The sequence below is a fragment of the Chiloscyllium plagiosum genome, unplaced genomic scaffold, assembly GCF_037043375.1.
Source record: "Chiloscyllium plagiosum isolate Xiang-an unplaced genomic scaffold, Cpla_swu_hap1 HiC_scaffold_8, whole genome shotgun sequence".
Classification (NCBI taxonomy): domain Eukaryota; kingdom Metazoa; phylum Chordata; class Chondrichthyes; order Orectolobiformes; family Hemiscylliidae; genus Chiloscyllium; species Chiloscyllium plagiosum.
The window spans coordinates 38,056,142-38,071,547 of NW_028270146.1; the positions used below are offsets into that span (position 1 = coordinate 38,056,142).

Genomic DNA, 15,406 nt, shown 5'->3' on the forward strand with positions numbered 1-15,406 from the left:
TTTTGCTGCTTTGACAACAATTCGAATTAACCAATCAGTTTAAATTATGTCCCAGAATAATAAAAGCCAATCAAGTTTGAATTTATTGTTTTGACAACATTGAACCAATGAGACTATGGGGGTATTAAAATGTGGGCATTTGAAAACTGGTCAGAGACCAACTGCCATTGAGACAGATCCAAGAAATTAAGGAACCATTCTCTATCAAAGGTACCTTTTCATATGAAATGTACTTGCAGTAAAAAGAGACAACCCAGGGAATTCAGCAGCCAGAAGAGTGAAGTCACAGAAGATGACAGCAGCTATGTGGTTTTGAAATTAAGTTGATGTAATTTTAATAAGTATCTTATTGGAACAGCATATTAGTATAGAGTTGGAAGCAGGTAATAAGCAGTTAAGAGAAAGAGGGTCTTAGAGTTGTTTAATGTTCACTTTTAGCATTAAATAAATTGATTATTTAAATAGTGGAATTTGGGAGTTCTCAGTCAAATATTTTAACAGATTACGAGGCAAGGTGAATTTTTCTGGGTGTTTGGTTTAATTAACAGAGGGGTTCACTGCCATGTTATAACATAGGATGAATGCATATAGTCTTTTTCCCATGGACGGGGAATTTAAGTGAGACGGGAAAGATTTAAGGTGGACCTGAGGGGGCAACTTCTTCATGCAGAGTTGGTGCATATATGGAATGGCTGAGACAGGTACAATAGGAACATCTAAAAAAAGTTGCATGGATGGGAAGAGTTTAGAGGGATAAGGACCAAATGTTGGCAATTGGAACTAGCTGAGTGGGCCCCATGGTTAGCATGGAGCAGTTTGGGCCAAAGGGCCCGATTCCATGCTGTACTCTATGACTCTTCTACTCATACTTTACATTCATTATCCACGATTGCTTTTTTTTTAACAGCTTTCAGTTGAAACACAACAGTTGATTTTAGAAATTTATGAGTTGAAACTTTATTGCTGGAACAGCACAGCAGGTCAGGCAGCATCCAGGGAACAGGAGATTCGACGTTTCGGGCACAGGCCCTTCTTCAGGAATGAGCAGAGAGTGTTCAGCAGGAGAAGATAAAAGGTAGGGAGGAGGGACTTGGAGGAGGGGCGTTGGAAATGTGATAGGTGGAAAGAGGTCAAGGTGAGGGTGATAGGTCGGAGTAGGATGGAGGCGGAGAGGTCAAGAAGAAGACTGCAGGTCAGGAAGGCGGTGCCGGGCTGGAGGGATCCGGCTGAGACAAGATGGGGGGAGGGGGGATGAAGAAACTGGTGAAGTCCAAGTTCATCCCCTGCGGTTGGAGGGTTCCCAGTCGGAAGATAAGACGCTCCTCCTCCAACCGTCGGGTTGTTGTGGTTTGGCGGTGGATGAGTCCAATGACCTGCATATCCTCGGTGGAGTGGGAGGGGGAGTTGAAATGCTGTGCTACAGGTTGGTTGGGTTGGTTCGTCCGGGTGGCCCAGAGGTGCTCTCTGAATCGCTCCGCAAGTAGGCGGCCTGTCTCCCCAATATAGAGGAGGCCACACCGGCTGCAGCGGATGCAGTAGATGATGTGGGTGGAGGTGCAGGTGAATCTGTGGCGGATATGGAAGTTTCCTTTGGGGCCTTGGAGAGAAGTGAGTGGGGAGGTGTGGGCGCAAGTGTTGCACCTCCTGCGGTTGCAAGGGAAGGTGCCGGGAGTGGAGGTTGGGTCGGTGGGGGGTGTGGATCTGACAAGGGAGTCGCGGAGAGAGTGGTCTCTACGGAAAGCTGATAGGGGAGGGGAGGGAAATATATCCTTGGTGCTGGGGTCTGTTTGGAGGTGGCGGAAGTGACGGCGGATGATGCGCTGTACATGGAGATTGGTGGGGTGGTAGGTGAGGACCAGTGGGGTTCTGTCCTGGTGGCGGTTGGAGGGGCGGGGCTCAAGGGCGGAGGAGCGGGAAGTGGAGGAGATGCGGTGGAGGGCACCGTCGACCACGTCGGGGGGGAAATTGCGGTCCTTGAAGAAGGAGGCCATCTGTGTTGTACGTATTTTGAACTGGTCCTCCTGGGAGCAGATGCGGCGGAGACGAAGGAATTGGGAGAATGGGATCCCTCCAGCCCGGCACCGCCTTCCTGACCTGCAGTCTTCTTCTTGACCTCTCCGCCTCTATCCTACTCCGACCTATCACCCTCACCTTGACCTCTTTCCACCTATCACATTTCCAACGCCCCTCCTCCAAGTCCCTCCTCCCTACCTTTTATCTTCTCCTGCTGAACACTCTCTGCTCATTCCTGAAGAAGGGCCTGTGCCCGAAACGTCGAATCTCCTGTTCCTTGGATGCTGCCTGACCTGCTGTGCTGTTCCAGCAATAAAGTTTCAACTTTGATCTCCAGCATCTGCAGACCTCACTTTCTCCTCTTTAGAAATTTATGATCCCACTTACGTAACAGGCAGTTGATAATTTATTGCAGTTTTCTGATTAGTTTAAGTAGCAGCAGTTTAGATAAAATACATCAGTTAAGTTGGCAAGGAAAATAAATATATGGCCCGTGCTAGTTGTGAACTGATCCTGAAGCTATTCTGTAAAACAGAGAAGCAGCAATAGTGATTTTGAAGTAATGGAGTGTTCTGTCCTGATGTTGTACAGTTTTTTTGGTAACAGTCTTTATCAGCTCAAGAAGAATATAGGGAAGCTCCTAGTCTTCTCCCAAGATGGTGGCTTGTTTCCCTTGAAACTTTCTCATCCCACCTATCCCTGTTGATGTACATATTTTGGAGGCTGGCCATCTGTGCTGTGTCAATTGTGTGTCTAAACCTCTTGGCCAATGACCATGAGCAGCAGCTATTGTTCCAGGATGCCCATTGACCCCTTGCTCACCTCCATTTGAAGGTTTGCTTTAATTCCTTTTAAGAATAAAATCTACATTGCATTGAAAATAGGGTGGTGTGGCACCTGATAAATGTTTGTGATCTTCTTGGTGATTCTTTTAACCTTTCTTGTTTTTGTAGATTTGACTCTCTAGCTTTTGGAAAAAATCTTGGCTATTCAGCTTATATACACCTTTCATGATTTTATAAACCTCTATGAGGTCACCCCTTAGTGTTCTATTTCCCAGGGGAAAAAAAGTCCCAGCCTCTCCTTATAACTTAACAAGACTAACCTTTCTAATTAATCTTTAAAGTTAATTCCTTTACCTTAACTTAGATTAGATTACTTACAGTCCAACAAGTCCCGCCGAAGCACAACCCACCCATACCCCTACATCTACCCCTTACCTAACACTACGGGCAATTTAGCATGGCCAATTCACCTGACCTGCAAGTCTTTGGACTGTGGGAGGAAACCGGAGCACCCAGAGGAAACCCACGCAGACACGGGGAGAATGTGCAAACTCCACACAGTCAGTCGCCTGAGGTGAGAATTGAACCCGGGTCTCTGGCGCTGTGAGGCAGCAGTGCTAACTGCTGTGCCACCGTGCTACTCTTTTCTAATCCCTTTTTTTGTTCTTTTCTAATCCCTGGTGCTTCTCAATTAATCCTAAATACATTTCAAAATGACTGCTTTTTTTTAGAGTTAGTACCTAAGGTAGTTCCTTACCAGCCAATCAACTGACTGCTTTCCTGTGATGTCATGTCTTCTTTTCCTAGTTCAGTTGCGAGCAGTTGACTGAATGAAACAGGTGTAATATAGGTAGCTGACTTTGCTCCCTGGTTAAGTAGGCCTCCAAATCCTCAGCTGTAGTTTTATATACTCGCCCCTCCATGCTTCTCCCCCACAGCTCTGGCATTGTACTAGTTACAGAGGAACCAGTCAAAGGAACCTCAATTATCCAAATATCAATGATCTGAATTTCAGATTATCCGAAGAAGATCTCAAAGTCTCAGTAAAAACATCACATCAAAGAGGTGTTACCAACACTGATTGCATCCTTTGTTCACAATGATTAAAAGTGAATTTGGCTTACTGAAATGCTAGGAGAAAGTGAGGACTGCAGATGCTGGGGATCAGAGCTTAAAAATGTGTTGCTGGAAAAGCGTAGCAGATCAGGCAGCATCAAAGGAGAAGGAGAATCGACGTTTCGGGCATAAGCCCTTCAGGAATGAGGAGGGTGTGCCAAGCAGGCTAAGATAAAAGGTAGGGAGGAGGGACTTGGGGGAAGGGGCATTGGGAATGCGATAGGTGGAAGGAGGTTAAGATGAGGGTGATAGGCCCGAGAGGGGGTGAGGGCGGAGAGGTCGGGAAGAAGATTGCAGGTCAAGAAGCCGGTGCTAAGTTTGAGGGTTGGGACGGAGAAAAGGTGGGGGGGGAGGGGAAATGAGGAAGCTGGAGAAATCTGCATTCATCCCTTGTGGTTGGAGGGTTCCTAGGCGGAAGATGAGTCGCTCTTCCTCCAGGAGTCGTGTTGCCACGGTCTGGCGATGGAGGAGGCCAAGGACCTGCATGTCCTTGGCGGAGTGGGAGGGGGAGTTAAAGTGTTCAGCCACGGGGCAGTTGGGTTGGGTTGGTGCGGGTGTCCCAGAGGTGTTCTCTGAAACGTTCCGCAAGTAGGCGACCTGTCTCCCCAATGTATAGGAGGCCACATCGGGTGCAGCGGATGCAGTAAATGATGTATGTGAAGGTGCAGGTGAATTTCTAATGGATATTGAAGGATCCCTTGGGGCCTTGCAGGGAAGTGAGGGGGGAGGTGTGGGCACAGGTTTTGCATTTTTTGCGGTTGCAGGGGAAGGTGCCGTGAGTGGAGGTTGGGTTGGTGGGGGGTGGATCTGACAAGGGAGTCGCAGAGGGAGTGGTCTTTCCAGAAAGCTGATAGGGGTGGGGAGGGAAATATATCCTTGGTAATACCTTCACCTTAATTCCTTCCACCTATCGCATTCCCAACGCCCCTCCCCCAAGTCCCTCCTCTGTACCATTTATCTTAGCCTGCTTGGCACACCTTACTGAAATGCTGCCAAGAACAGTGCTGGACATCAATGGGAGCCCAGGCACCGTCTCCAAATGACTGACCTCCTGCCCTCGGTGTCTCTCCCCACATTTTTCCTGGAGTTCTTCACAGGGGTGTACCCTAAACTCCCCTTCCCCAGATAATCTCTTCAACATTGTCCTGTACAGGGCAGACTGGGAACTTGTCAAAAAGTTGCAGTAAAAAGGTGTGTGTGGGTCTGTGTGTGTGTACTATTTTGAGACTCAATTAACCCCCCACAAAAGGCAGCATTGTTGCTGTTGGTATCCAGTCCGGCTGCCATCTCCGTTCAGAAGTCCCATTGGGAAGAAGAGATAAAGGCATCTAGCTGCTTCATTCCATCCGCTGGCAGGAAACATGGAAACATAGCAGGGGATGGGTGGGGTATGCACAACGTGCTGCTGCCTAGTCTTCTGAACAGGGAGCCGACTTAGCAAGTGCTCGCTCCGTCAATCCCATTGAAATGAAGCAGTGGTGGGGAGAGGCTTCAGCAATGCTGCAGGTCCTTTACACACAAGTGTGTGTCTGCTCAGAAACAAAACCTGAGAGAGAGAGGGACGAAGGCAAGCAGACAGAGAAAAAAAGAAAACTTCAGAAAACTCCAAGTGCCAGAGGAGAGGCATTGGATCAGTCATCTGAATAATCAGTTATCCAAACAGAATACTGCCCGTCCATCTCGTTCGGATAATCGAGGTTCCTCCGTTGATATAGTTTACCTGGACTTTCTCAAGGCATTCAATTGTATCTCACATAACAGTAATGCCTAAGATAAACAACTGGTTGGCAGACAAGAAATGGGAATAAATGGGTCAATGAGCGGTAGTGGATCAGTGGGGAACTTCAGAGATCAGTGCTTGAACCCCAGCTATTCACTATTATATATGATTTTAGTTGATGAAACTAAATGTAATAACTCTAAGTTTGCAGACAACACAAAGCTGGGTGGGAAGATGAACTGTGAGGAAAGTACAGAGATATTTGTGTGATTTGGATAAGTGGAGTGAATGGGCAAATGCATAGCAGATGAAGTATAATATGGATAAATGTGAAGTTATCCATTTTTGTATCAAAAACAGGGACAGAAATTCTGAATGGCAATAGGTTAGGAAAGGAGGTGCAATGAGACCTAGATGTCCTTGTAACCATCTGCGTAAATGTTGCAGCAGGCAAATAATATGATGGCTTTTGTATCAAAAGGATTGATACAAAACTGGGATGTCTTGTTGAAATAGTAGACTGTTGATGTATTGGGTTCAAAGGTAACCTGCTTCAAAGTTGTGTCCTAACATATCTAAACAGGTTGATCAACAATATCTATAGGGTCTTCAATGACACCATACCTGGAGCAATATATACAGTTTTTGTCTCCTTATTTGATTTTGTGTGTGTGTGTGTGTGTGTGTTGGGGAGGAGGGAGGGATCTTTTGGCTACAGAAGCAGTACAACCAGACTGACTCGTGGGATGGAAAGACTACACAGTAAAAGAGAATGGATCAGTTCAAACTATACCCACATAACTTCAGAAGAGGGAGAGCACATGGAAACCTGTTTAATTCTAACACAGAATGTTCTTAACGGTTCTGGACTCTCTAATCAGAGGCCATTCTGATGTCTCACCCAGAGAGTGGTGAGCCTGTGGAACTCTCGATCACAGAAAGCAGTCAAGGCCAAAACATTGAATGTTTTCAAGGAGTTAGATAAAGTTCTTAGGGCTAAAGGGTTCAAGCTGTATGGGGCTAAAGCTGGAACAGGTACTACGTAGAATGGTCAGAGCAGGCTGAAAGGTCTACTCCTGCTTCTATTTAATATTCCAACCATATTTGCCAAATATGTTAAATGTATAAAATTAAAGTTTTATTTATTTCTAATTTTACAAGTTTACAAAACAATGAAGATTTTAATTTATACAAATCTACAACTGGAAAAGTCAGTTAAAATGTGAAATACAGTTCTACATATCTTCCCTACAACTGAATTATTTAATATACAATAACCAATACTGAAATTTTTTATTCACCTGGAAAACAGGAGTTACAATTTTATTAAAATGTTTAAATGGATGTGCATCAAGGGATATTGAAAAAAAGAACATTATACACACTAACCAGCTCATACTATGCAGCACTTTAAAAATAGGCACAGTTTGAAGTTTAATTCTGTTCAATACAATTTTTGCATAATACATTTTTGGAAAAACTCAGCAGGTCTAGAAACATCTGTATAGAGAGAAATAGGAATTCACATTATAGCTCTAAAGAAATCATATTCAACTCAAAGAAGTGAAGCTCAGACGCAGAGTCTTATTTGACTCAAAATGTTAACTTTACCTTTCCACAGATGGTGCCAAGCTAACTTCAGTTTTTCCAGCATCTACCTGTCTTGCTTTTTAACAATTTCTTGCACGGTTGATTGAAAAATGTTTGTGTGCACATTTCAAAAAGTCAGGTTTCTAGAACTCTGCAATCTTAGATTTATATCGTTAAATGGATTTTCATGCAAATGATCAGCAAAAGAACAACTTGTTCTACTTTTTTTATGTTTTGAACAATTTTTTTTAACATTGTTTCTTTTTTGATATTGGTCAGTCAGACTACTAGCAGGTTGCTACTAATGTCTTGTTGACTTGTGCTAGTAGCCACCATGCAGTTCTTCCGATCTTCCCTTAGTGACCAGAATTAAACCAAGTGCTGTCATTCTCTGTTCAGCAGCCCACCACTCTGTTAAGACTTTCTAACATTTATCATTCACAGAACCAACAAAAAATATTTTCTCCAAATTAACTATAATTCTTATTTTTACTAATAAAGCACTTCTGAAAAATACATACATATACTATATTCAAAGTGAGTTGATGTAATTCCAGTACGACAAAATAATATTTTAACATCATTTCAAATTCAAATCAAAGATCTCAGGTAACCTACTGTTAACACCAATGCCTCTTCATTGGCTTTAATCAAAAATGAATAAACATTTTCAGCACTTCACTGGTAATTCATGGCAAAACATTTGTTTCTTTGAATAGAAAATCTTTATGGCTAATTCTTGTAGTCCATGCAATTACATCTATATAGTTGAATGTTATTTTACAATGAAGTTTTATAAATACACCTCATTCCAAATTTGTCTTCAATAAGCTGCCATACTTTTACGATTCAACTTATGTTGAATATGACACAAAGTAGTGTATAACATACATTCTCTTCTTCAAAGCTAGTGGGACATGCTTGGATATAGGTTCACAATTCTCTCAATCTTAATCTAAATCCAAGTTTTGGCTTACTTTTAAAACATGGAGGTATCAAACTTCCAATGCATTGAAACCATGTACTTTGCAACAAGAGTTGCAGGATAGCATTTCCAGTTGATGTTTCACTACTAACACCCCCACTTTGGTTTCAGGGATACAAAGAACAGTAAAATTCCACTAATTAAAAATCATTTGGAATATGTATAAAAATCCAGGCGTTAAATTCAAGTTTTGCATAGTTGATACATAATGGTCCCTGCCTAAGTAACAATTTTTACTAGTCCAAAGTGGTAATCTCTACAAAAAGGCCAAGCCTCAATTTATAAATAAGGAAACATTTTTCTTTCATTTCATCCATGGTAATAAGTGTTGGATGCTAATTAGAACTTGCAGTTCTCTAGAACAAAGGCACATGGATTGATGTGGATGAATAAATGGGATAGCCAAGGGGAGGGTCTGCTGACTGAACTGTTAAATTTCTCAGTAACACAGGATGTGCTTGTATACTATATCGTTCCTCATCATCATTTGTGGCATAAAGAAGTTCCCATGATAAGTTGGCCCACTGTCCTCTTATTGCTTCTGCATTCAATCTGCCAACTTGCAACAACATTTCCTGCAATGACAGTACACGTCCAGTATATGTACTCTGTAAGAACAATGAAAAAGAACATTAACTCCTCCGAGAACTAATTGTAATAAAATTATATTGTAAGTAATTATGGCAAGTAATTTGTTCCAGAAATGATTTAAGCAAAACCAGACATTTTCACTTGTTACAGAATTTGTACCAAGTTGTAGTGATGAAAATTAAGATGCCAATTTGACTGTCTAGCACTGCTTCCTCTAAATGAAAATACTTATAGGTTCAAGTTTTATTCATCTTGTACTGGATTGTTAGAAATGCCAGCATTTGAATGAGGATTTAAGGCATACCTATCTGTCTCTGCCACTATTTTAAAGCACAGCTCAATCTAATCAACTTTTTCCTGCAGCAACACCACTGAAAACTTCATCCCATTGCTGAATCTACCTGTCTGCAAATTCTGCCTTGATTATTGATATAATAGCAATGATAGTACTTCAAAATGGATTGTCATGTTTGCAAACTATTTTTGGTCAAGAACAAAATAGTCAAACTAACTGTAGAAATGTTTAGATGTAAACATAGTTTAGTTGTAGGTCAACAGACTCAAAGACAAATTAACAAACCAATAAATGATGTTCATTGAGTCATAGAATCACTACACAGTGAGGAAATAGGCCATTTGGCCCATCGAGCCTGTACTGACCCTCACAGCATTCCACCAAGACTACGCAGTCCCACCCTAACTCCATAAGCCCCATTTAGCAGGGCTAATCCATCTAACCTGCATATGCCTGGACACAGCGTAATAAACTGAGCGTAGTCAATCCACCTAACTTGAATATTAGAAGGAAATCACAAGTACCAGGGAATCCCACATAGACACAAGAAGAACATGCTAACTTCAGTCACCCAAAGCTGGAATTGAACCCGGTTCCCTGGCACTGTGAGGCAGCAGAGCTAACCACTGTGCCACCATGCTGGTGAACTTGAAAGAACAAGATGGTAAATACAAATCTACCAGATTTGTAAAATAAGCCACCATCCTGAGAATCTGGACCAAAAGGATTTATTAAACAAAATGAACAAAGTTAAATGATACCAGATATTCAGCCTCAAAACACTCCAACATATTTTTTAATCAAATGATTTTGTTACCAGAATTATTTAGTAGTAATATTGCCAATAAATTAGCAAATCATTACAAAGAAATACTAAGATTTACTACCATAAGTACTAATGGACCTATATAGCTCAACTTTATATATTTTGTATATTAATTTAATCCTCAAAATAGTCTCAAAACAAATATTTTCATAGATTGCTCAACATAGGTTTGTGGTTTAGTGATAAAGGTAAATTAAAATAGTCAAATTGTGTTTTAAAATACAAGTCTTGCATTTACAAATCTTCGCATGTTCTAAAATGCATTTTCAAACAGAATTGCGACAAAAGCATGGTAAAGTGCGATTTTGAAAATCCATTTTGCTAATGAGTAAAATTAGTTTAGGAGGATAATCTAGATATATCGGTTAAAATGGGAGAAGAGTCATGCTACATGAGTCAGCAGAGCATAGGGCAAAGGTGAGAAAATATTGCAAAAATGCCATTTGAAATGTAGGATTTGATATTGATATGTTATTGAAATGAGCCAGCCAATGACAACAAATGACAACTTTAAAGGTTTGAGAAAGGAGCTAGAGTTCTGGTGAAACTTGTTTTAAATCTGCTGGAGGGTTCACTAATTAATAAGGAAACGTTTTAGGGGACAAAATGCACTCTGAAGTGCTAAAGATCAATCATAGTGGGAAAGAGGCATATCCAATTATGTTTCTAAACGGAAAGTGTGGAATCTTAACAATAAATTTTGAGATTTGAAGCCTGATCAGGATTGAGCTGGAGCTGGGATCAGTCAGATTGAGCTTCTGAAAGAATCCTAGGCTTCCATGTTCCCTCCAAGCCTGCCATTTCCCATTTCTGTTGAAGTCTCAGAATTTATAGTATAGCAAGCACATATGTGGTGCTAGTTTCCTCAGATCTACCCTGATCATGTCATGCATTAGTATATCTTTCCATTCTCATCAAAATGATATAGTATTCCAGGATCAAGTTGGTGGGCAATATAGTTACTTTTGAAGTATAGTTACTGCAATAATACAAGAAGAGACGATGGCATAGGAAATTCCGAAAGCCATCCTCCTGCCTTTGCACCAAATTCCTCGACCCCAGCGGCTACCCTAAACAACCTCACTGAATGAGATGGCAAAAAAAACTTACCTTCTCACTGTTGGATCGGCCAATCATGACTCGACTGGCAGGCTTTAGGACCCAGAAGCAATGCAACCTGTAATTGTATGACCTACTCACCCTCACTCACGTCTCAGCTTTTAATGAACTGACTGGTTGGTAATCCACTGAGTTATCCCACTAATGTCAATGGTATGTTAGTTACCACACAACAATCTCAGCCCCACAAAGGAAAAAAACAAAATCTCTCTGTTGCATCTGAGTCAGAGGCAGGAGTGCTGCCTGCTAAGTTACACTGGTATGCAATTAGATGGACTTACCAGACTGGGGTCATATCCCAAGGAGAAGAGGTAAGGCTTTTCCTGCAGTATAGCCTGTTGCCACTCAGACTGAGACATCATACCAATGAACCAGTCTCTCTCGTATTCTTCCAAATAATTTACCAACTCAACAAAGTCTTCAACTGGACCAAGGCTGGCTTTGTCAAACATCAATTTGAAAGCATACCTACGTAAAGAAATGACCCACTATGACCAGATTCTGCATTTAGTAATTCAACCATGTAGCTACATGCATTAAATTGCAGTTTTATCAATTGACAACAGATTTACAACAATAACAATTTTTTAAATTACCTGAACGCCTTCAGTGCAAGTGTAAACAGTTCTGGTTTTTGAGTCAGCCAATCTAAACCAAAAGACCAAGGTATATCACCAGAATACACTTTGAAGACTTGATTAGGGCTTGGGATTGTTGAGTCTGTTCCTAACATTATGCCATAACAAGACATCACCACCTGGGCATACATCTCTCTCAAAGTCTTATCTCCTTTCACTTCAAAGGTAATAGAAGATTTTTCATCAGATTGGACAACATCCATGAGAGTAAGAACAAATGAATACCACTCATCTGGGAAGGATTTCAACAATTTTTGAAGAAGTAGAGAAGGGAAAGGTCCTGATCTCCAATTTTCTGGCACTTTAAGCTTACTTGAGTAAGGACAACTGAAAACAACCAGTGGGGCTATTTCATGGTTTCCACTTTCCATTAATCTCTTTCCGCCCTTGTCAATAGCAGGAAGTCCATATGGAGGTGTTTTCTTTGGTAATTCTTCTTCATTTATATCAGGAGATAAGCTTTGTGATTCAAGGCTCCCTGGAATGGATGTTACTATAGGTTTTGTAGAGATTTGTTGGACATCTATCATGTTTTTAACTAAACTTATTCTAGTCTTTCTTCCAATGGATTCCAGTTCAAATATATCACCATCTGACCATTCATTAAATGTTTCTGAATTTATGCTAAATGAATCTTTGGGACTTATAGAAGATTCTGTTTGTAGTGAAGTAACTATACACTCATCTGACCAGGTTCTATTTTGTTGTAATGGCTGGTTGTCTTGAATATTTTGTGAAGATTTTGACTTATTAGTATAACGTAGAAGCACCCAAATGAAAACTTTAGCAAAATCTTCCTTTAACTGTTTTAAATTTTCATGAGTGTCAATGATTCCTGTTAAAACATTCCGTGCATCAGAGTAAACTTCTACTGGTAATACAGCACACGGAGTCAAGATGTTGCCAAAATGCTGATTTATCAGGCAAGTTTCTGCTTGGTCCTCTTGTTCAAAGGCCATCTCAAACACCTCATCAACTCGTCGAGCTTCAGCAGTGTGGCATGATGTTTCTTGTAGCTCTAATCCCTGGCAAAACAGTAATTTCATAACACATTTTGTTTTAAAAGTCTATTGAAATATAAACATTCAATAAGATAATGTAAGTACTACACAATCATGAAATCAGATTCCAGTGCACTATTATCATTTTAAGTCAAAAATTAATTAATTTGCCATTTCACAGCATTCTTGGTTGACCAAATACGATGCAAATTACAACCATACTTCTACCAATGCCATTCAGTTATGTAGTTGACAGAAATAAAATACTAGATCAAGCTGACTATCCTTCAATTTTTTTTCTTTCCTGTGGGGAAGCCTGCAACTAATAGTGCAAATTTCAACAAACCCATTGACTAACTCCAATTATGTGGATTTCAGGGCTCAAATGGGCAGGATGTCTGGTGGCAAAAGTAAACCACTTTTAAGAGTCTAAGTGAAAACCCATATTGACTGAAAAGCTGAAATTTCACTCCAAGCAAAAAAATCAATCCAGCATCTTAAAACAAAATTGAAACAAACATCAAAAGTAAAGAAATTATAACTCTGGTCAACAAACACCAATGGCTTGTAGATCGTAGGCATTTGCTGCCCTACCTTCTGAGTGGTAAAATGAAGAAACCAAATCCATATGAAGATCAAACATACAAATTCACTTTCTGCAGGTCAATTTAAATTAATCACAACTATAAATGTAAACTTTCACAAACAGCAATTAAAAATGGCCTATTAAACAAGGAGACAGATTAAACTGATATATTTATTTTTTACAAGTAAAACAATGGTCTTTGTTGATTTATTACAATGTGGTATTGATGACTTATGGTCTATTCTTCTACTTACACTAGCTGATTCTTTAAACTGTTGTAATAAATATTTGGTAAATATATAACAAATGCTTACAATTAAGTCAGAAAAATTGCTGCTGCAGTCACATTAATTTCTCCACTACTATTTCTTATCGATTATTTTTTCTTTAAAGTTTCCCATTTTCACTAGATCATTGGTTTCCCATTATCTTTACAATATGCTGTATGTCTTCTCCCAAGACAGTTTTAAATTATTTGTAAAATAGTTTTTTTTTGAGAAAGGGAAAAATAGGCTGATATTAAAACATACTTCTTTATATGGATGGTTTCCCTGTGCAGTATGCACTGTGTCAGAATAATACACTAACAGATTGCTCCTAGTTTGCCACCGTTGCTCCAAAACCCTTGATTAGCATGTAGTCCCGAAAATGATGCAGAGAGAAAAAAATTATTTTCCACAAAAATAAAGTTACATTCCCTCTTCTGTTCATGAACTCAGCATTTGTGAGAAATAGAAGGTTGAAATCCATAGCCAGTTCTTCAGCACACGTGAAGATGCAAGGTTGCTTATATTGGAAATGGTATCATCATATTTGAAACACATAGCAGGTGGATCAAGTAGTTATGATGACATTTTACACTTAAATGAAACAGGGGAAAATATACATTTTGATTTAATAATACAATAGGTGAATTATTATTTGACCAGACAATACAGATCACAAATATTAAGGGTAGGGTAGAGATTTTATATACAGTTCATATTTTAGGAATAGATATCCAAAGATCATTCCTGAAAACCTGAACCTCTAATTTACTAAGTCATATTTTCAATCAAACGTTAACCTGATTGGACTTTATCCTGCAATACTGTTCTGAAGTAGTGATTGCTATACTATTTGGACAGGAAAATACATTTTCATTTAAGTTTGACATTAGCACAATGGATTGTTATTGCGTTTCACAAACTGGATTTCTTATGGGTCACCTGAGGTGCTTGATCTTGGTGCATGAACAAATAGGAGGTAACAATCTAGAGAATCATTTTTAGGATATTTCAAAACTCTGCTTTCTCTACAGTCCAAACAACAAATAGGATTTGATAGTAAAATTGTGTAGGATGCAAAACTTAATTCAAAAAGTACAAATTGTTATTGGTGTGTGTGTGTGCGCTCAGATTATTTGTGCTCATCAAGACAAACAACTGTGATTCAGCCCTAATTTTAAACTGTTATCATCTTGTTAGATTTTTAATTTGAAATTGCCCAAACACATTTTGCTTTAGATCTTACACTGGTTAGAGATCTTGAACCCTTTAGCTGAGTTTGAATCAACATCCTACAGATAATAATGTAATTGTTTTGTCTCACCAACCGATGATAAAGGTTTATAACATAATATCAGATGTGAGTTGGGAAGCATGGACTGGGAGCAATTGTTCCATGGAAAAGGCACTATAGACATGTGGAGACTGTTTAAGGAACAGTTGTTGCGAGTGATACACAAATGTGTTCCTCTGAGACAGGCAAGGGGTAAGATAAAAGGAAACTTGGATGACGAGAGCAGAGAAGCTTCTCATCAAAAGAAAGAAGGCAGCTTACGTAAGGTGGAGGAAGCAAGGGTCTTGCTCAGCTCTACAGGATTACAGGCAGGCGAGGAAGGAGCTCAAAAATGGTCTGAGGAGAGCCAGGAGGGGGCACGAAAAAGGCTTGGCAGGAAGGATTAGGGAGAATCCATAAGGCATTTTACACATATGTGAGGAATAACAGAATGATCAAAGAAAGAGTAGGGCTGATCAGGGATAGCACAGGGAACTTGGGTATAGAGTCTGAAGAGGTAGGGGAAGCCCTAAATGAGTTTTTTGCTTCTGTCTTTACTAAAGAAAAGGACCTTGTAGTGAATGAAACCATTGAGGAGCAGG

At 40.2% G+C, this 15,406-nt stretch overlaps 1 protein-coding gene across 2 annotated transcripts in view; it reads right to left on the reverse strand.

Annotated features, from left to right (window-relative positions):
- Positions 1-6,750: 6,750 nt before the first annotated feature.
- Positions 6,751-15,406, reverse strand: part of pcnx4 (pecanex 4) — a 42,527-nt gene continuing 33,871 nt past the window's right edge. For both annotated transcript variants that reach the window (XM_043697265.2, XM_087989717.1), the window contains exons 9-11: positions 11,637-12,703; positions 11,322-11,508; positions 6,751-8,817 (exon numbers count right to left, since the gene is read on the reverse strand). In XM_043697265.2, the coding sequence (XP_043553200.2) occupies positions 8,566-8,817; positions 11,322-11,508; positions 11,637-12,703 (1,506 nt within the window). In that variant the 3' untranslated portion in view covers positions 6,751-8,565. The remainder of the gene's footprint in view (positions 8,818-11,321; positions 11,509-11,636; positions 12,704-15,406) is intronic.